Source organism: Bufo bufo, chromosome 8 (assembly GCF_905171765.1).
Source record: "Bufo bufo chromosome 8, aBufBuf1.1, whole genome shotgun sequence".
In the NCBI taxonomy this organism is placed as follows: domain Eukaryota; kingdom Metazoa; phylum Chordata; class Amphibia; order Anura; family Bufonidae; genus Bufo; species Bufo bufo.
The window spans coordinates 53,867,811-53,887,003 of NC_053396.1; the positions used below are offsets into that span (position 1 = coordinate 53,867,811).

Below are 19,193 nucleotides of genomic sequence, written 5' to 3' on the forward strand. Positions count from 1 at the left end.
TAGGGATGTTAGACTGGTAAAGGATAGTTTCTGGGGTGCAATTATGCCATTAAAAAGGCCAAGAGACATGTTGGATACATATGATTTGATGTTTTCTAGTGTGGGCAACCTTTTTTGAAACTCATTCTTGCTCCTTTATTCAAACCATTCCCACCAAGTGGAAGAACTGTCTTCTACAGTTAAAAAGACAAAAAAAAGATTTGTGATGTTAGTCCATTTGTACACATTTAGACTAAACACAATGATTTAATATTTCACTGTTTAATCCACATAAGAAATGTATACAGGCCAAAAAACTGGACTTTAGTTAAAAAAAAAAAAAAAAAAGTCTGAGTGATGTAATACAGCAGCATTCAGTGATCCTTCGTCACTTACAGGGCCTAGTAAACAATAATATACCCCATCCCCTCCCACAAGATGTTAACATTGGTTGGTTGGCTGGTCTTGAAAAGCATTTCGCTGCTCAATAAGCGAAAATAAATGACATCTTGATAGCATCCAGGTCATACGTCACCAGTGGCAGAGCTGAAAGAGCTTTCTTTATTAAAAAAGAACAAAAAAAAAAAAAAAAAAAAATGAAAAACCAGCAAAAACAGGGTAAAGAAAACCAAAACAGTCGTCTTTCTGTCTTCATTCACAAAGTGGCAATTTGTAACAAAGTTCTTCATTAAAATACACAAAACACAAATAAAATTAAAGGATGGACTCTTCATGCCTTCCAATGAAATACAGCTACAGTTGGCAAGTGGGCCTCTTCCCGCACGATGAATACCATTCCCGTTTCTTTCACAAGATGGAAACGCTTGTAAATTAGGAATGGTAAATGATGAAATTATCAGCCGATTACATTGTGCCCCTGTTAGATGTACTTAAGGGAACATCGAGAAGGAAAACATCAGCTAGTGAGGGTGCTATAAAGGAACATGGCTGAACAGGTACGAGACCGACTCTCCATTGTGTGTCCGGCGAATTGCTTCAGCCAAGATCATAGAGATGTCTATGACCTGTTGAGAAGGTGGTAAACAAGGAGAATAGTCAGGTATACAGATATTTCATAGTACTGAACAACACAGATGAGAAAAAAAAACAAGGTCTGGACCACAAATTACTGCAATATAAAGCAAACAATTTTTTGCACTTGTTTACTTCTGTTTCTGCACTAAGACCAGCTCATGTGAATCAGCAGCTCATGTACCTTCAAACAAAAAAATGCTGCATGACAGTTAAAAAAATTAACAAAAAGCCATGTGACAAATGAATGTGACTTCACTGGCCTATTTGCAGCAAAGACCCATTCAAGTGAATGGATCAGAGCTGCAATACAATATAAGGCACTGTGCTTGGTATTCTGTGAGGAGGCTACTACGCTGACCGGAGCACCACTGCTTATCGGTGGGGGTGCTGGGAGTCAGACCACCACTAATCTTATATTGATGACCTATTCTAAAGAGAATTTTGTGGTACAATAGCCAACGGTATATAAGAACACACTGAGCCACAAAGAGAGACATGCACTATGAAATAAAAAAGCACCAATGTTATTAACAGCATCAACCCTATTAAACCAGGCAAACTGCCTTTTACAGTTGATCATGCTGATTAAAACGTTACCTGGATGGCAAAAATCATTGCATAAGGAATTAAATGCCGTTTTCTCTGGAACAGCACAATGGATTCTCACCATCTAGCTATAATTTGAATTGGAAGGATTCAACCCTAACAAACAGTATGTCTGGTTTAATAGTGTTGATCCTGCTGATAAGTCGTTTTAATATTGGGTTCCCTTTGATATAAGTAGTGGGAGGTAAGGTGACAGCTATGTTTCGATTCAGAAACATGCAAATGGTTACCAATGACTTTATATTGAGGCTGCTGACCTGAATAGTGCAGACTATTAGTATTCTGCCCATTAGGGGGCAACAAAAACCTGCTGAAAAGTGGTATTTACTCTTTATAAAAACCTGCTCCACCACCTAGTTAAAAAGGTAAATAGTAAAGGGCATCTGTCAGTAGGTTTGACCATGTTAAACTGCTGGACTCACAGTTCAGACAGAAACCCGTCTGTGGGTATAATATTATGACAGGTGGTATATATAATTATCAGCAGTCACAGACTACCACCCCTAAAACATGGCCTTTATTATAGATTAAAATAAAAAAAAAATAACCCTAGTGATAACAAAGGAAAAAAAAAAAAAAAAGATTTAAAATGAGTCAATCCTCTGCACATGGGGACACTGATAGGCAGATGCGGCCAAATATCCTATCCTATGGGCTCTGACCCTCAAACTGGCCACGACTCTATAATGCCCTGCCTAAGAACGGAATGGCTGCCCCGATAGGGGCGATCCTGTATCAAGAACCTCCTGAGCGCCCTAGGATGGTCCTGAATGGGGGAAAAGCTAACAGCTAGTATATGCTAACTGAAAAATATCACTACCACGATCAGTAGCTCAATATACAAAAAAATTAAAATAAAAATAAAGAAAATAATGGCGGCACTGGAAAAACACAAGGAGGGTGCTAAGTCCAGGGATGTAGCAGCTTACCCCGTCTGATAGAGATGAAAAACGGACAGCACTCCAAGTAAAAGATAGTGGTGTTTATTCACCCATGTGGATGGCAACGTTTCAGCTCATACAAGAGCCTTTTTCAACTATGTATGGGTGAAACGCGTCGGGATGATAACATGATAAAACAGCATGTTTTTGCTATAATATCAACTTTACAGCTATCTATAATCAGGATCAGTATATATATATATATATATATATATATATATATATATATATATATATATATATACATACACACACACACACACACAGTACAGACCAAAAGTTTGGACACACCTTCTAATTCAAAGAATTTTCTTTATTTCCATGACTATGAAAATTGTAGATTCACACTGAAGGCATCAAAACTATGAATTAACACATGTGGAATTATATACATAACAAACAAGTGTGAAACAACTGAAAATATGTCATATTCTAGGTTCTTCAAAGTAGCCACCTTTTGCTTTGATTACTGCTTTGCACACTCTTGGCATTCTCTTGATGAGCTTCAAGAGGTAGTCCCCTGAAATGGTTTTCACTTCACAGGTGTGCCCTGTCAGGTTTAATAAGTGGGATTTCTTGCCTTATAAATGGGGTTGGGACCATCAGTTGCGTTGAGGAGAAGTCAGGTAGATACACAGCTGATAGTCCTACTGAATAGACTGTTAGAATTTGTATTATGGCAAGAAAAAAGCAGCTAAGTAAAGAAAAACGAGTGGCCATCATTACTTTAAGAAATTAAGGTCAGTCAGTCAGCCGAAAAATTGGGAAAACTTTGCAAGTAAGGGCTATTTGACCATGAAGGAGAGTGATGGGGTGCTGCGCCAGATGACCTGGCCTCCACAGTCACCGGACCTGAACCCAATCGAGATGGTTTGGGGTGAGCTGGACCGCAGAGTGAAGGCAAAAGGGCCAACAAGTGCTAAGCATCTCTGGGAACTCCTTCAAGACTGTTGGAAGACCATTTCAGGTGACTACCTCTTGAAGCTCATCAAGAGAATGCCAAGACTGTGCAAAGCAGTAATCAAAGCAAAAGGTGGCTACTTTGAAGAACCTAGAATATGACATATTTTCAGTTGTTTCACACTTGTTTGTTATGTATATAATTCCACATGTGTTAATTCATAGTTTTGATGCCTTCATAGTCATGAAAATAAAGAAAACTCTTTGAACGAGAAGGTGTGTCCAAACTTTTGGTCTGTACTGTGTGTGTGTGTGTGTATATATATATATATATATATATATATATATAAATAATGCTGAAACATTGCCTGGAATAAACGGGTCATCACGACATTTGGAGTGCTGCCTATTCTTTGGATATACTAAATTGGAGGAAAGGTTGTCCATCTTTTCAGAGGACTTGCACCCTGACTACTCTTTTTTTCACTGTGCTGCTGTTGCTTTTTTGAGATAGATAGAGAGATAGATAGATAGAGATATATATACTATCTCTATCTCAAAAAAGGGATTACTAGGTGGTCACCATCCCTCTTCCTTAGCTTTTGAGGCCTAGATTGTTGTCTATTCGTTGTGATGTGTATTTGATGTTTTCCCTTCCCCTTAACCTGTGACAATTCCCCATGCAACAGAATTCTGGATAATCTATTCTTATATTGCACCATTCCTTTACAATTCCAACTAATGAATTTCCACCAATCTGCAATAAATGTCCAACCAAGGAAAAAAGTATGGGGTTAATAGGATGGCTTTTTTATAATGACATTTTACTGCTAGATATAAATACCTGAATTTTTGGACAATGTCTCATTTTTTCCTCTTGAGGTATAGTATTAGTCACCACCACAGCTTCAAAACACGCATTATTAATCCGAGAAATAGCAGGGCCAGAAAATATACCATGAGTTAAGATTGCATACACTTTGGTGGCTCCAGCAGATAAAAGTCTACAAGATAAGCAAGACAGTAAATTCTCACATTACTACAAACGCTCTGTGTAAAAGCATAATATTAACAAAAATAATCTTTTGTTTGTAGTGTGGATAGTTTTAATCCCAGAGACAAAGCAATCTCAGTGAAAGTATAAATAATAATTTTAAGCACAGTATGTATGCTGCAATGTAATATTAACAGGGGTGATCAGATATATATTTTTGAATTCCCCAAAACTAATCATTAAAGAGGTTCTCTGGGATTTTGATATTTATGGCCTCTCTCCATGAAAGGTTATTAAGATCAGATCAGCGGGGGTCCGAGTCTAGGCCCCCCTGCCATTCAGCTGTCTGAAGAGGCCGTACAGTTCTGTGACGATGCCATACATCGGTGACGCTGGCTAGGCACAGCTCAGCCACATACATATGGTCTGTTTTTCACTTGAATCTGTGGCTATATTAGCCAGGCTTTTGCCATTAGTATACTGTACATACACTTGAGGTTTTTGTATATATTTTTTTACCCTACACCTTTCCTTATGAACTGTTCTAGTATCTCCCCCCATTCCTCCCCCCGTTTCATTAGCTTGTCCCAGCTTACCATCTGCATTATCGTCACCTCCTATAATGCAAGTACCCTAATCCCCAATTCTAGTTTAAACACTATTCACTTCAATGGGCCTGCTCCTTCCTATTCAAGCAAAGTCCTACGTGCGCTGCTTTCTCTTCAAACAGCTGATTGGCGGGGTTGTCCGCAGTCTGCCCTTCGCTAATCTAATATTTATGATCTATCCTGAAGATGGCTCATCAATAAAAAAAAGTGGACAATCAATATTTTGTTGCACAAACTTGCACAAGATTTATGTAACTCTCAAAAAGACATACACTTCAAAATGGTATCAATAAAAACTAGATCATCCCACAAAAAAAATAAAAATTTTTTTTTATAAAAAGCCACCACCCATCTCAGTAGACAACTATAAAAATCATGGGGGCAGAATATGGTGATGTAGAATTTTTAAATTTTTATTTTTTCAAAGTTCATTTATATTTTCAGCATTCAACATCTAAAACCTAAACATTTAGTTTCTTTGTAATCATACTGACCCAAAGAATGAAGGGAACAGGTCAGTTTTGCCGAATTGGGAACGCTGCAAGGACAAAACCTGTAAAACTATGGCGGAATTGTGTTTTTTCCCCCCTCGCTTCCCACTACATTGTATGCCATATTATTTGGCATTAGAAATTACAACTTGTCCCGCAAAAAACAAGCCCTGATATGTCTATGTGAACGGAAAAAAAAAAAAAAAATTGTTATGGCTCCAGGAAGACTGGGAAGAAAAATGAAAAAGAAAAAACAAAAAACCTCTGGTATCCCAAGGCCCCCTTCACACTGTCGGGTATATAAAGCAAATTATATATATTTAAAGGATCAAAAAAAAAATAATTAAAAAAATAGTTCAAACCATATTGACCCGTGAGATGGACATAAACATCTTAAAAAGATTTCAATCAAAAACCTGATTATTTTGTGCAATCAGTAAAACAGGGTACAAGCGTCTATGCAAAAATATAAATGGTTTATTATACAATAGTTTAAAATACAATCAATTAATAAACGTAAATGTCAATATACAATGATATGCAGTACCCAGAATTCACCACTATATGGTGCCAACAAAACACTACTCAACCAACACAAGAATATTATGCAATACGGCTTTAAAATTGTGAGAGATATACAATCAATGGATTAGGCGAAAAACTCAATCAAAAAAATTACAGATACGAGCCCTTGCTCTGCCCAAAATAATGATGACCAATTTCAGATAATGGTAGTATTGCAACAAAACTTATAAATTATTGGCTTGATATCAAACAAGGGAATATAAAGATTCCCAACAGAGAGTTTCTCCAATATTATCCCCTTTATTCAGTTATATGCATCGTAACTGAAATCAGAGAAAATACTGATGTAGCAACTAACGTTACATGTCCGCAAATGAGCGGGTATCTGGCTAAGTATCAAGCCAATTAATTTAGATCAATACTACATAAAAAAATATAAATTACCCAAGGGTCAAGTGATGTGCAGAGTCCTGGGGCAGTCAGCTCTAAAGAGTTTTTCCCGATAATCCAAATGTTTCTCCAGATATCTCCCTTTCTTTGTTTTTTTTCTTCTTTCTGTCTTTTTTTTCTTCTTTTTAGCATCTGGTTTCTTAACCCAAAACTTATCAGATGAACACACCCTCCTAGTTTGGAACTTTCCAATCATTGTTGGATGGGTGTGTGCATTGATAAGGAGCGTGACGTCATAATACTACCCAGAATGCACTTTTGCTACTGATGTAGTATTAACTGCTCATATCTAGGTGGCACTGTTTTATAAGCAATAAGCATCATACCATTAAGGGTTAACGCATACATGCCTGATATTTTCAATACTACACACCTCTGACATCTGGAGGCCTTGTCTTAGAGCCGAGTGACAAGCTTTGATACATGAATGTATACTTTGAGGAACATCTAAACAATTCTCACACTGTGGAATTCATGTTCAGATAAGAAATACAATGAGGCCTCTAAATCTGCAGGTGTGGTGTATCTTCTAACTGTCTAAATGTATAATATAGTTACAATAACACTAGCTTTATGAACGGCACAGTGATCTTCCCATGGACTTACTTCGGCATATATGAAATTTCATACAAAACAGCGAATATAAATCAACATTGCTCTTAAAGGCAATGAATACCCATTATAACTAAAATAAGTAGATATAACTGTTTACACTTCTGAAAAAGCACAACACAGGCGTCGCGGGTGAGGGCCGGATGCGTTCAGGGTGCATTGTGGGAAACGCCCGCGAGTAGGCACGCAATTGCAGTCAGTTTTGTCTGCGATTGCGTTCCGATGTTCAGTTTTTTCTGCGCAAGTGAAATGCGTTTTGCACGCGCGTGAGAAAACTGAATGTGGCAGCCAGACTTCTTCACTGAAGTTCGGGTTTGGTGTTGGGTAGATTTTATTACTTTCCATTATAACATGGTTATAAATGGAAAATAATCGCTGTGGCGAAACCAACCTCGCCACTAGGTTTTGGAGAGGCCTGTTTATCAGCCTCTTGCCTCAGGATTATGGCCCATACTAACTTTAAAGGAGCAGACAGACCGGCCGCACAGCTTAAATCTGTCTTTGCAATTATATTTTGTTATGTGAGGGTACCCAGATAGCTAATTGTATTGTATTTGTGTATTCTGAGTGCCATTCACCTAATGATATGCACTAAGAATATGTTAAATGTCTGTGTTTGCTGTGGGGGTGTGACATTGTGTGTTTGGGTGGTGATTTCTGTCCGGTTGTCCCCACATGTGTATTGGCGATTTCCCTTTGTCTTGAGAGATAATTGGATTGCTCCTCGGGTGTCTCCAGGGCAGAGGGGAGGAAACCATGATGCATTGTGGGGATGTGTTGTGTCTGTGTATCCTGAGTTGCTGCATATCTGTCCTGTGTCGCAGTCTTCCTTCTGGTCCATTAGGGGCGTGTCCACCAGATGGGGACCTGCATAAATACGGGCGGGTAGCCCTCAATAAAGTGGTTCCTGTTTTATACCTTCATGAAGTCTTGGCTCATGTTTGGGGGGGATGGAATAACTACACTCTTGGGGATTGCTATATCACAATACTCCCCTGAGTATAAGCTCTTGTAAGAGCTTGCTCCTGGTTCCTGTCTCTGGATTTAGGAGAGGTTCACCCACTGGAGCCTTGTCGTAGGTCCAGGGTGGGTAGGAGACGGCGAGACCTCCACCAAGCTTCGGCGGTTCGTGGGGTCTGCAGTGCTGACGGTGTCAAGTGGAGTGCTTGGAGTCCTCTGGAAGCACTAGGAGCAACTATCGACGGAGGTACCCGGTCGGGATGCTAGGCGTTCCGTTACAATCGCATTCTTTAATACAGAATGCAAAGTGAAATGTCACTTGTGGGTTAAAAAAAACATTACTCACCTCATCCACTTGATCGCGCAGCCAGGATCCTCTTCTTTGTTCTTCTTGAAAGACCTACAAAAGGACCTTTGCTAACATCGGTGACGTCAGCGCAAGTTATGCTGAATGAAGAAGGACCTTCTATCTTCATTCAGCAGGACCTGTGCTGACGTCACCGCTCTCACGTCAGTGAAGGTCCTTTTGCAGGTCCTTCAAGAAGAACAAAGAAGAGGATCCCGGCTGCGCGATCAAGTGGATGAGATGAGTAATGTTTTTATTATTTTTTTAACCCACAAGTGACATTTCACTTTGCATTCTGTATTAAAGAAGGCTATTATTTTCCATTATAACTATGTTATAATGGAAAATAATACAGTAAATGGGAACCCGGATCGCTCATCCATCGTCTCCTTAGCAACCATGGGTGAAAATCCCCATTCATTTCTATGGGGCCTGCGTTGCGTGAAAAACGCTGAATATAGAACAGACTGCGATTTTCACTCAACGCACAAGTGATGAGTGAAAAACATCGCTCATGTACACAGCCCCGTTGAAATGAATGTGTCAGGATTCAGTGCGGGTGCAATGCGTTCACCTTACGCATTGCACCAGTGCGGAAAACTGGAAAGGGGCCTAAACGTTAAACACTGGTGTTCTGCATAGCAGAAATTAAATTACAATGTTTGTTGATGCAGTAACTGCGTCAGAACTGCATCCTAACTGAGCTGTTTGCAGCATTGTAAGTAGGCATTGAGGCTGGAGCTGCACAGCAACATTTGTTCCATACTAATATACTATGCCACTCACTTATCTGCCGCATGACAGATGGTTCCACAGGTGTCTGCCATGTCATCAACAAGAATTGCCACTTTATCTTTAACATCACCCACAAGAACCATGCGGTCAACTTCATTGGCTTTTTTCCTTTCCTTGTGAATTAAAGCAAAGTCAACATTCAGTCGGTCAGCAATTGATGTAACTCTAGATGGAAAAGGGAAAAAAAAAAAAAAATTGAATACAGTAACAGATTACCCACAAGTGAATTCGAGCACAGAAGAGACAAATGTGTAATTTTTACAATTTTAAGATATACCACACCAAATCAGACATATACACAGTACCACAATTCATTACAAGTATATCCTTTATTAATCTTTACAAATAACATTAAAATATCAATAGTGACAGTAATCATGTAATACTAGAACTACACAAGACGTGTAACACTTATAATCACAATTAGGGATGAGCGATTAGACTTTGGATGAAACATCCGAAGTCGATTAGCATAAAACTTCGTTCTAATACTGTACGGAGCAGGAGCTTCGCAAAGTCGCAATAACTTCATAAATTAATTTCTACTGTAATAAACCATTTCCCGAACTCTGGTTCGGTTCCAAGTGGCACCTTGCAATAACTTTGGCTCATTGGAGCCAATACATTCTAATACTGTACGGCACTCCTGCACCGTACAGTATTAGAACAAAGTTTTATGCGAATCAACTTCGGATGTTTCATCCGAAGTTGATTCGCTCATCCCTAACAATGTATAGGTTCCCTTCATCAGTAGCATGGCGTAGGCCAAAATCCCACACCTCAAGTAATATGGCTATATTAACGTACAGAATAAAGTGCCTAGTGCAGAAAACATGAAAGCAAAAACACATAAGGGAATATAGTGTAAATATCTTAATCCAGACCAGTGTAGTTCAGGCCCCGACACGTGTTTTAATGTTATTTCTAAAGATTAATATACTTGCAATGAATTGTGGTACTGTGTATGTGTCTTATTTGGTGTGGCAGATTTATTCGGATATACAGTTTGGACTCTTATGGAGCCATTTAGATTTTTTTTCCCGCTTCCCACTACATCTTATGCAATATTAAATGGTGGCATTAGAAAGTACAACTTGCCTTGCAAAAAACAAACAAAAAACACACTGAAAACATACAAACTCCATACAAATGTTGCCCTTGGTCAGATGCAAAATAACAGTACTAAGCCAATATGATATTTGTCTTATTATTGAAAAAATTCTTTATCTCACCTCTTGGCACCACCAGCATCTGGTGACACTATGGTACAGGTTTTCCATTCAGCGATGTTTTCACGAATCCATTTCAAGACAGCGGGTTCAGCATATAAATTATCCACAGGAATATCAAAGAAACCCTGTGACAGATAAGTATTTAATGAACACCTTCTGAGCAGGGCCAAAGTCTATTTTTAATGGAATTCTCCTGGAAAAACCCTTTTCGCCCCATAAGACGCACTTCCCCTCCAAAGTGAGTAATGAGAACTGCGCTTCCATTATGGAAGCGCTCATTAGTACCGGATGACCAAGTAGCGGTGAAGGCTCTGTACTCACCACTTCCTGGTCCTCGGCTGTGCGCGCCGGTTCACAGCACAGCCGAATGAGGAGATGGATGAAGAGCGTGGGCGGTGCGGGGGCACCCGGAGCAGGAGATGTAAGTGATTTTTTTTTTTTTTTTTGTCACCTGAGGCACTGGGCGCTGATATGAGACTGGGGTTAGCCAAAAGAGGCATGTGGGCTAATATGAGACTGATCAAATCAGCCCCCCGTGCCTCATTTGAGACTCGGGGTCTGATCTGAGGTCTAATTGGGGTCTTATTTAGATTGGGGCTCATATCTGAGGTCTGATTGGGGGTCATTCACTTTTGGGTGTGATCTGAGGACTTATTGTGGTCTAATTAACATTGGGGATCTGATTGGAGCTGTGATATGATTGCTGGTCCAACATTAGGTCTAATGAAAAATATGTTTTTCTTATTTTCCTCCTCTAAAAACTAGGGGCGTCTTATGGGCTGGTACGTCTTCTAGTGCGAAAAATACGGTACATTTCTCATTACACAAACAATATTAGATTTCTACCATTAGAGGGAATTTTTCACCACATACCTCCATACGGATTCAAGTGGAGTGTCAGATGTGCCCAGGCTGGCTAAGATAGGGAGCACCAAGCAAGATTGGGGAAACAATGTTCAAGTCAAGAGGCCTGCAAATATCTGACACTGCGCTTGGATTACAATGAAGGTATGCGGCAATAGATTCCCTTTAGGGATCATGCACACAAATGTATTTTGTTTCAGTGTCCGTTCTGTTTTTTGCGGCCTGTATGCGGAACCATTTACTTAAATGGGGACACAAAAAATAAAAAATAACTCTGCATTCCATTTCCAAATGTCTGCTCTGCTAAAAAACAATACGTCCTTTTCTTGGCCGTTTTGCGAACAAGCACAGTCAATGTTTTAATAGATGCAAAAAAAAACATCCGTGTGGCATCAGTTTTTTTTGCAGATCAGTGTTTTGCGAACAGCACGAGCCCTTAAAAGGGGTTATCCAGTATCTACAACAGAACCCCCAGTGGAATTATACTTACCCCCCCTCCCGGTCGCCGCTGCTACTTCTCCCTGTACACGGATGAAAACATTTGATGTCTTTGGAAGCAGCCAATGGCAGGCGGGGGCGAGCCTCCCTAGCACCGCAGGTGACGCTGGTGAGGCTCATCCTCGCCTGCCATTGACTGTTCTCCCCTAAAACCGGATGTTTTCATCAGTGTACAGGGACAAGCAACAGCGATTGTGGGGGGGGATGGGGGGGGGACCAGGAGCGGCGTAAGTAGATAGTGGATAACCCTTTTAAAGAGGTTTTTGAAGACCCCCAAAAAATGTATGTACAGTAAGGGCCTTTTCACATGATGCCTTTTGCTGCGACTTTAAAATATTTCTACTTAGCATGCTTTCTGGACAGATGATGCCGGGAGGCACGGCAGCTGTCCATTCGCATTTTAGCTCCACTCAATAAAATAGAGGGCGAACACTTTTTCCCGATAATAGGACTATGTAAATGTGCTGCCAATCCCCCGATGAATAAGAAAAATGCTCGTTCATTGAGTTAAATCCTGTTTCATGCAGCACATTAAAACATTCTTTCTGGAAAAACAACAAATCTGTAAGGGGACAAAAGATGGCCGTAGCGATCGCTTATTCCCATACAGAAGAGGCGATTGCTGCATGTAAATGCAGCTCTTTCCTCCACTGAGAAGGAACAGCCCCTTACCAATAATTGCCCCGCTTGGTTGGCTAACCACTTGATTACTGTAGGATATATATATACGCACTCCAAGCGTAAGGTGAAAAAATATAGTGGATCTTTTTATTCCCCTCTGCAACGTCTCAACCGCTCAATGCGGTCTTTATCAAGCATAAAACATGGTGTCATACACGGGTATATATACCCAGAATACATAGCAACATATCAAGTGATAATCATTCAATTAATGAAATATAAAAACATAAAAGCCAGTATACAAATATTCACATTATGGAGATCTTGTTTGTAACATATCCATAGTGGTTTACATAGTGTGTTCCATTGTGCAAATCAATAATATCCATAATAATCACATAACTATACCCTACAATGTGTAAATAGAGCTCATTATGGCAGTGTAACACCACCTGTGTATAAGTGTCAATAGTAATCATGATTAAGAAGATTAAAAACTCACTCGGCGGTGACGGGATTATGGCGCCTAAGTCCGCGTCCTCAGAATCCGAAACCCAGCAACGCCGCCCAAACAGACGAAGCCAAGCGACGTCACACAGGTCACGCGACCCGTCGCTTGGCTTCGTCTGTTATTATATAGGTTTTTTTCCTTTTGAAAGAGACTCTCCAGACCTAACACACACATCTGCACTTTAAAGAAGCTATTTAAAAACGACACACTGTAATTAATGTTCAATATTACAGACTTCAAAACAGTATGGCTACAAAGACTAAAACGTGTTGGTCACTTCGCAAAACCATAACCCTGGGGGTTAGGGCTAGCCTAGTAAGCTCCTGCATGCCTTTCCTGAAAACTCTGGTTCAGTGTCCTGCCCAATGGATCCAGTCTGGAAACGGACACTGGAGGCCAAGGAAGATAGTAGGGGCCCCATTATTTACCCCTGTGACCAGTGCCCCGCACACAATCTGTTCCTCAGAATCTGCTGCACGTTATCTATGCATGAACTGTCTGCTTTCAACATAGGTACAAGGAGGAAGTAGTCAACCGCTTTAAATGGCAAAATAGGTAACATACCTGAATCTGGGAGGCGTGAAGGTCCATAGTAATGATATGGTCAGCTCCAGCCACAGACAGCATATTAGCAACAAGCTTAGCAGAAATTGGAGCCCGTGACTGAGGAAAGAAAAAAACAACAACACACAATCAAAGGGTGGGGGAAACATGAGCCAGCCATGAATTACAATCTTGGTATTAAAGGGATTGTCAGCCCCAAAACAACAAAATGTATGCAACGACCGGGAAAGTGCAAATGAAAGAAAAAACAACACTCAGTCTATCACACTAGCATCACTAGATTTCGGCAGCAATCTGTATGCAAACGGTTACCATTTGTAGACTGATCCGGATGCGGATCCGTCTCACAAATGTATATCAATGCCAAATCACAAAAATCAGTCTCAGGTTGTCATCCGGAAAAACAGATCCGGTATTTATCTTTTTCACATTTTTAAAAGGTCTGAGCATGCACAGACCGAAAAACCGGATCCGTTTTTTCAAGAACACTTAATGCATTTCAATAAAAACATTTCGGCAAGTGTTCTGGAATTTTGGACTGAGAAAATACCGCAGCATGCTGCGGTATTTTCTCAGTCCAAAAACCATACAGTGACTAAACTGAAGACATCCTGATGCATACTGAACGGATTGCGCTCCATTCAGAATGCATTAGGATAAAACTGATCAGCTCTTTTCCGGTATTGAGCCCCTAGGACGGAACTCGATGCCGGAAAAGAAAAAACGCTAGCGAGTGTGAAAGTACCCTTAGGCTACTTTCACACCTGCGTTCGGGTGTCCGCTTGTGAGCTCCGTTTGAAGGGGCTCACAAGCGGCCCCGAACGCATCTGTACTGCCCTAATGCATTCTGAGTGGACGCGGATCCGCTCAGAATGCATCAGTCTGGCAGCGTTCAGCCTCCGCCCCACTCAGCAAGCGGACACCTGAACGCTGCTTGCAGCGTTCGGGTGTCCGCCTGGCCGTGCGGAGGCAAGCGGATCCCTCCAGACTTACAATGTAAGTCAATGGGGACGGATCCATTTGAAGATGACACTATATGGCTCAATCTTCAAACGGATCAGTCCCCCATTGACTTTCAATGTAAAGTCTGGACGGATCCGTCTGAACTACTTTCACACTTAGAATTTTTTTTTAAACTATAATGCAGACGGATCCGTTCTGAACGGATCCAAACGTCTGCATTATAGGAGCGGATCCGTCTGAGCAGACATCAGACGGACCCGCTCTGAACGGTATTGTGAAAGTAGCCTTATTTAATACAACTCTAGTCCAGTGCAGAGGCTCCCGTTCCTTCTGGTCTCTAGAGGACTGGAAGTGCAACACCCTACCCAAGGTCACATGCAACTGTACAGACATTCACTGGCCTTGGTGTTCCCCAGCGGTATACAGAGTCCAGTGGATGGCAGCAGTGGTGCATGTGACCATGGATGGGACATCCCAGCTGTGGCCCGCAAGCAACCAGAAGCACGAATGGGAGCATCGTTCTTAAAGGGGTTGTCTCATCATGGACAATGGGGGCATATCGCTAGGATATGCCCCCATTGTCTTATAGGTGTGGGTCCCCCGCTGGGACCCACACCTATATCAAGAACGGAGCCCCGCAAGTGAAGGAGGGCGCACTGCGCATGCGGCCTCCATTCACTTTATATAGGGCCGGCGAAAATAGCTGGCTCGGCTTTTTCCATCGGCCCCATAGAAATGAATGGGAGCGGGGCCGATGGAATCAGGCTTGGTGGTGGCCAGACCGGAGTCCTCTAGCCACCACCTTGCAGGGCTCCGTTCTCTATATAGGTGGGGGTCCCAGCGGTGGGACCCGCACCTATAAGACAATAGGGGCATATCCTAGCAATATGCCCCCATTGTCCATGATGAGACAACCCCTTTAAGTGCATTATTTCCTTTCAGTTAAACATTTTCCCTACCATCACTAAAATTTGTTTTGGGTTGGACAACCCCTTTAGACTACTCCTAAAGGTGCGAGAATACAGTGAATGAAGACTCATGAATTTACAGTCACACATTGGCCCAGACAGTCACAGACTACACCAAAATTGGGCAAATTTTTGGAGCAATTTGGTGCATCCAGTTCTTAAGAAATCCTCTACACTTTGCTTCACAGGGGACATGGCTTACCAGAAAAAGGGGCATGGTCTAAAAAGTGCCATTTGACACCTAAAATTTTGCTACAATTCTGGTCTAAAATTCTGTCTCAAATTAAAATGCCTATTATGCTGCCCGATGTTTGGCCAGTGCAAGCGCTGATGGATAATAAAACATTCATCGCTGTTTGCACAGGCCATGCAAGCGTAATGGGGAGGAACTATCACTACCAGTCGTTCCTCCCCCGTTGTTTTCTATCAGTTATTGGCATTACTTCCCTGATTACATAGGGAGATGTGCTGCTGATAATCGGGCATCCATCATCCCGATGAAAGATGCCAATAGGCCAACAAACACGTTTTTGCTCGTTCATCAGCTGCTCGATTATATTGGCCAATTATCGGAAACAAGCAAGCAGTCAGATGAACACTTGTTCCCAATAATTGGAATTATCCAGTCTAATAGGGCCCTAAGTAAACTAATAGTTGGTATTGAGTTAGGTGCAGGGCTAGACCCCGATTTATCATCCAGCCCGAGCCACTGATAAATCTGATGCAGATCTGGACAGTCTCACTTTACTCCGTCTATAGGATTAGTAAATCTGGGCCATTGACTGTCTAAATTAGGCGCACATTGGTGCACTTTTCAAACTTTTAGCATTTATCTGATGGTGTAACAGTGTCGGAGATTATCCAATGAATAAGCAAAACGCTTGTTCATCGGGTAATAGATCATTCATGCGGACACAAAAGTCGTCGTGTGCCAGCAGCAGATCGTGCTGTGTAAACACGTTCTGCTGCTGGCAAACTACGAGTCAGTATGGGGACGAGCAATGACATTAAGGGATCCCTCCTCCCCATATTGTGGAGGAGATTGCTGCATGTAAATACAGCGGCTTCCCCCACTGACGAGCAGGCGCTTGTCGGGAAGGAAAGCTTCATTCCCGACAATCATCTGCTGTATCATCCTGTGTAAAGGGATATTCCCATCACAGACAATGGGGGCATATCGCTAGGATATTCCCCCATTGTCTGATAGTTGCAGGTCCCAGACCTGAAACCTACAAGGAGAACGGAGTGGGGAGAGCTGTGGCTGGGGGACCCTGGGGTCCGTCCGCCACCAAGCGCTGCTCCCATTCATTTCTATGGGGCAGACGGAAACAGCCGAGCCATCGCTTGCCGATTTTCAGTGGCCCCATTGAAATGAATGGAAAGCGGCTGCGCATGCACAGTGCACCCTCCATTCATTTCCCCGCTCAGTTCTCATTGTAGGTGCAGGTCCCAGAGGTGGGACCCGCAGCTATCAGACAATGGGGGCATATCCTAGCGATATGCCCCATTGTATCTGATGGTAAAACTCCTTTAAAAACTACAGGGTTAGTGATTTCTTAGTTGTGTTAAAACATAACTTTTACTATAGAATTTAAGAATTGAGGATATTGTGTCAGTATAACCAATATTGTGTAGTGATATTTGGCTGTACCCACACTTTGGCTCGATCCTTCCAGGACCTGAGTTCTGAACCCAAGTTCTTTAATCCTTGTGTCACTTACTATTGATCAAAATGCCGTAAATGCCTTTTCTCCTGTTAAGGTCTATATCACTAGACCTATCAGCGATTGGTTGCTAGGGACGCGCCCGGCCTCTTGGCAACTAATTCCAGCTGACCGCCCTGTGAATACAGGACGAAAGGACGCGCTCATGTCATCCAGTTTGAGCTGTGTCCCACGTGATCACTGCCAAGCGGGACCAGAGCGCATGCGCGGCCGGGATGACGCGCGAGATCGAGTACCTAGCCTTTGCGCATGCGCACAAGCCCCAGCCACGTCATACGCATCGGACTGATGATGTGGCACGCCGGACAGGTGAGAGCTGTACCTGGCACTTAAATACTGGCGGGAAACAGAGTGCGATCTACTGCCCGTGGCTTATCTAAGGATGCCCGAATTAAGGTGGAGCATTATCTAGTACTCCATACAATAGTCCACTTACGATCAGCTGGTGGTATTACATTTGCCATCACCGGATCGTTAGAAGTTTTTAGAGTCCTATACATCTCCCCTGATGTTATTTTGCTGAAACGTGCATGTAGAGAGCGGGACTAGAATAGGGCCATTCAGGGCCAGGTTCCGGACGGGGTCGCCCTTCTAAGGACGAGTGCCCTGTGGTTAGGCTGCTACCCCCCAATAGTATCAGGGCAAGCCGCAGACCACTTTATAGGGCCAACCAGGGCCTAAGCTGCACCCCGCCGTCCCTATAGCAGGTGAACGTCTACTTAGGAGTCCATTATCGTGGCATCATTTGGACGCGTTCTGCACCCTGGACGCAGACGACAGAGCGGTAGGAGTGCGGGTTCTTTATGGGTGCTGCCGAGTACCCTCTTTAATAGATCATCGGGTGCCGCCGTGCACAATTACCTGTCATACCGTCGCTCTGATTATAAATTTGTTTGTATGTATATATGTATTTTGGGACTATTTTTCTTAAATTTTATAGTAAAAGTAATGTTTTAACACAACTAAGAAATCACTAACCCTGTAGTTTTTGATATTTGATACAGTGATCTTTACCTTTAGGACCTAGTCCACAAACCCGTCTAAAACTCCTTTAACCCACAATCATTGACTGCCATGGTTTTCAAGGATGAACTAACCCAAAGGCTACAGTGCACACATATCCTTACCTTATCTTTCTTATCTTGCCGTGCATATGGAAAGCAAGGTATAACAGCAGTGACACGACAGGCGGACGCTATCTTGCATGCGTTTATCATTATCAGAAGTTCCATTAAATTGTCATTTATCTCCCCGCATCCACTCTGAACGATATAAACATCTTCTCCTCGTACGCTTTCTCCAATCTCAACACTGGAAATTAGGTAGATTACAGTATTAGTTGAACTGCTAGCGGCTCTTCCAGGTCTTGGTCTCACTTCAACAAAATGGCATTCATCATGGAGAAGTACAGTAAAAAGTACAGCATTGGGCTAACACAGTGCTTCTCAATTATTTTCTGTCATGCCCCCCCCCCCCCCTAGGAAGAAGAAAACATTTCGCACCCCCCGCGCGACTGTAAATAGTATCATTTGTCTATAAAATTGTTATAAGTACACCTCTGCATAACACTGTATCCTTATTAACGTATAAGAGAATAAAAAAGAAAGAAATGTGGATCGGACACACACTTATGGGGGGATCTGTGGATGACGGACACTTATGGGGGGGATCTGTGGATGACGGACACTTATGGGGGGGGGGATCTGTGGATGACGGACACTTATGAAGGGGGGGCGATCTGTGAATGACGGACACTTATGGGGGGGGGATCTGTGGATGACGGACACTTATGGGGGGGTCTGTGGATGACGGACACTTATGGGGGGGTCTGTGGATGACGGACACTTATGGGGGGGGGATCTGTAGATGACGGACACTTATGGGGGGGATCTGTGGATGACGGACACTTATGGGGGGGGGATCTGTGGATGACGGACACTTATGGGGGGGGGATCTGTGGATGACGGACACTTATGGGGGGGGGGGGGATCTGTGGCTGGCACTGT

General features: G+C 42.3%; 1 protein-coding gene across 1 annotated transcript in view; it reads right to left on the bottom strand.

The window, feature by feature from the left end:
* Positions 1-260: 260 nt before the first annotated feature.
* PRPS1 (phosphoribosyl pyrophosphate synthetase 1) overlaps positions 261-19,193 on the bottom strand; it is a 44,466-nt gene continuing 25,533 nt past the window's right edge. The window contains exons 2-7 of the mRNA XM_040405699.1: positions 18,315-18,498; positions 13,533-13,631; positions 10,475-10,599; positions 9,234-9,407; positions 4,306-4,465; positions 261-1,004 (exon numbers count right to left, since the gene is read on the bottom strand). Of these exons, the coding sequence (XP_040261633.1) occupies positions 912-1,004; positions 4,306-4,465; positions 9,234-9,407; positions 10,475-10,599; positions 13,533-13,631; positions 18,315-18,498 (835 nt within the window). The 3' untranslated portion in view covers positions 261-911. The remainder of the gene's footprint in view (positions 1,005-4,305; positions 4,466-9,233; positions 9,408-10,474; positions 10,600-13,532; positions 13,632-18,314; positions 18,499-19,193) is intronic.